Source organism: Mesitornis unicolor, unplaced genomic scaffold (assembly GCF_000695765.1).
Source record: "Mesitornis unicolor isolate BGI_N332 unplaced genomic scaffold, ASM69576v1 scaffold37053, whole genome shotgun sequence".
In the NCBI taxonomy this organism is placed as follows: Eukaryota; Metazoa; Chordata; class Aves; order Mesitornithiformes; family Mesitornithidae; genus Mesitornis; species Mesitornis unicolor.
In genome coordinates this window covers 3,561-3,776 of record NW_010177323.1, presented here as the reverse complement: position 1 = coordinate 3,776, position 216 = coordinate 3,561, and the positions used below count along the sequence as shown (strand labels likewise).

The window sequence follows — 216 nt, the reverse complement described above, 5'->3', positions numbered from 1 at the left end:
GTTGGCCGCTACCGTGCCGAAGTCGACGGTGAAGTTGTAGTCGAGGTAGTCATCCTCCGGCAAGGCAAACACATCTCCCCGGGTCACTGCGGGAGGAAGCAGGGTGGTCCCAGGGAGCCCTGGGCATCTCCCTTGGGGCCTGGGTGCAGGAATGGCTTGCTCCCAGGCAATACGGATTTGTGCGGACCCCGCGCTGCGGGCGGCAGTGAGCCAGCT

The 216-nt window shown here is 64.8% G+C and overlaps 1 protein-coding gene across 1 annotated transcript in view; it reads right to left on the bottom strand.

Annotated features, from left to right (window-relative positions):
• The window catches only part of VTN (vitronectin), a 3,361-nt gene that overhangs the window by 2,247 nt on the left and 898 nt on the right, over positions 1 to 216 (bottom strand). Inside the window, exon 3 of the mRNA XM_010182049.1 lies at positions 13 to 110. Coding sequence (XP_010180351.1) covers positions 13 to 110 — 98 coding nt within the window. The remainder of the gene's footprint in view (positions 1 to 12; positions 111 to 216) is intronic.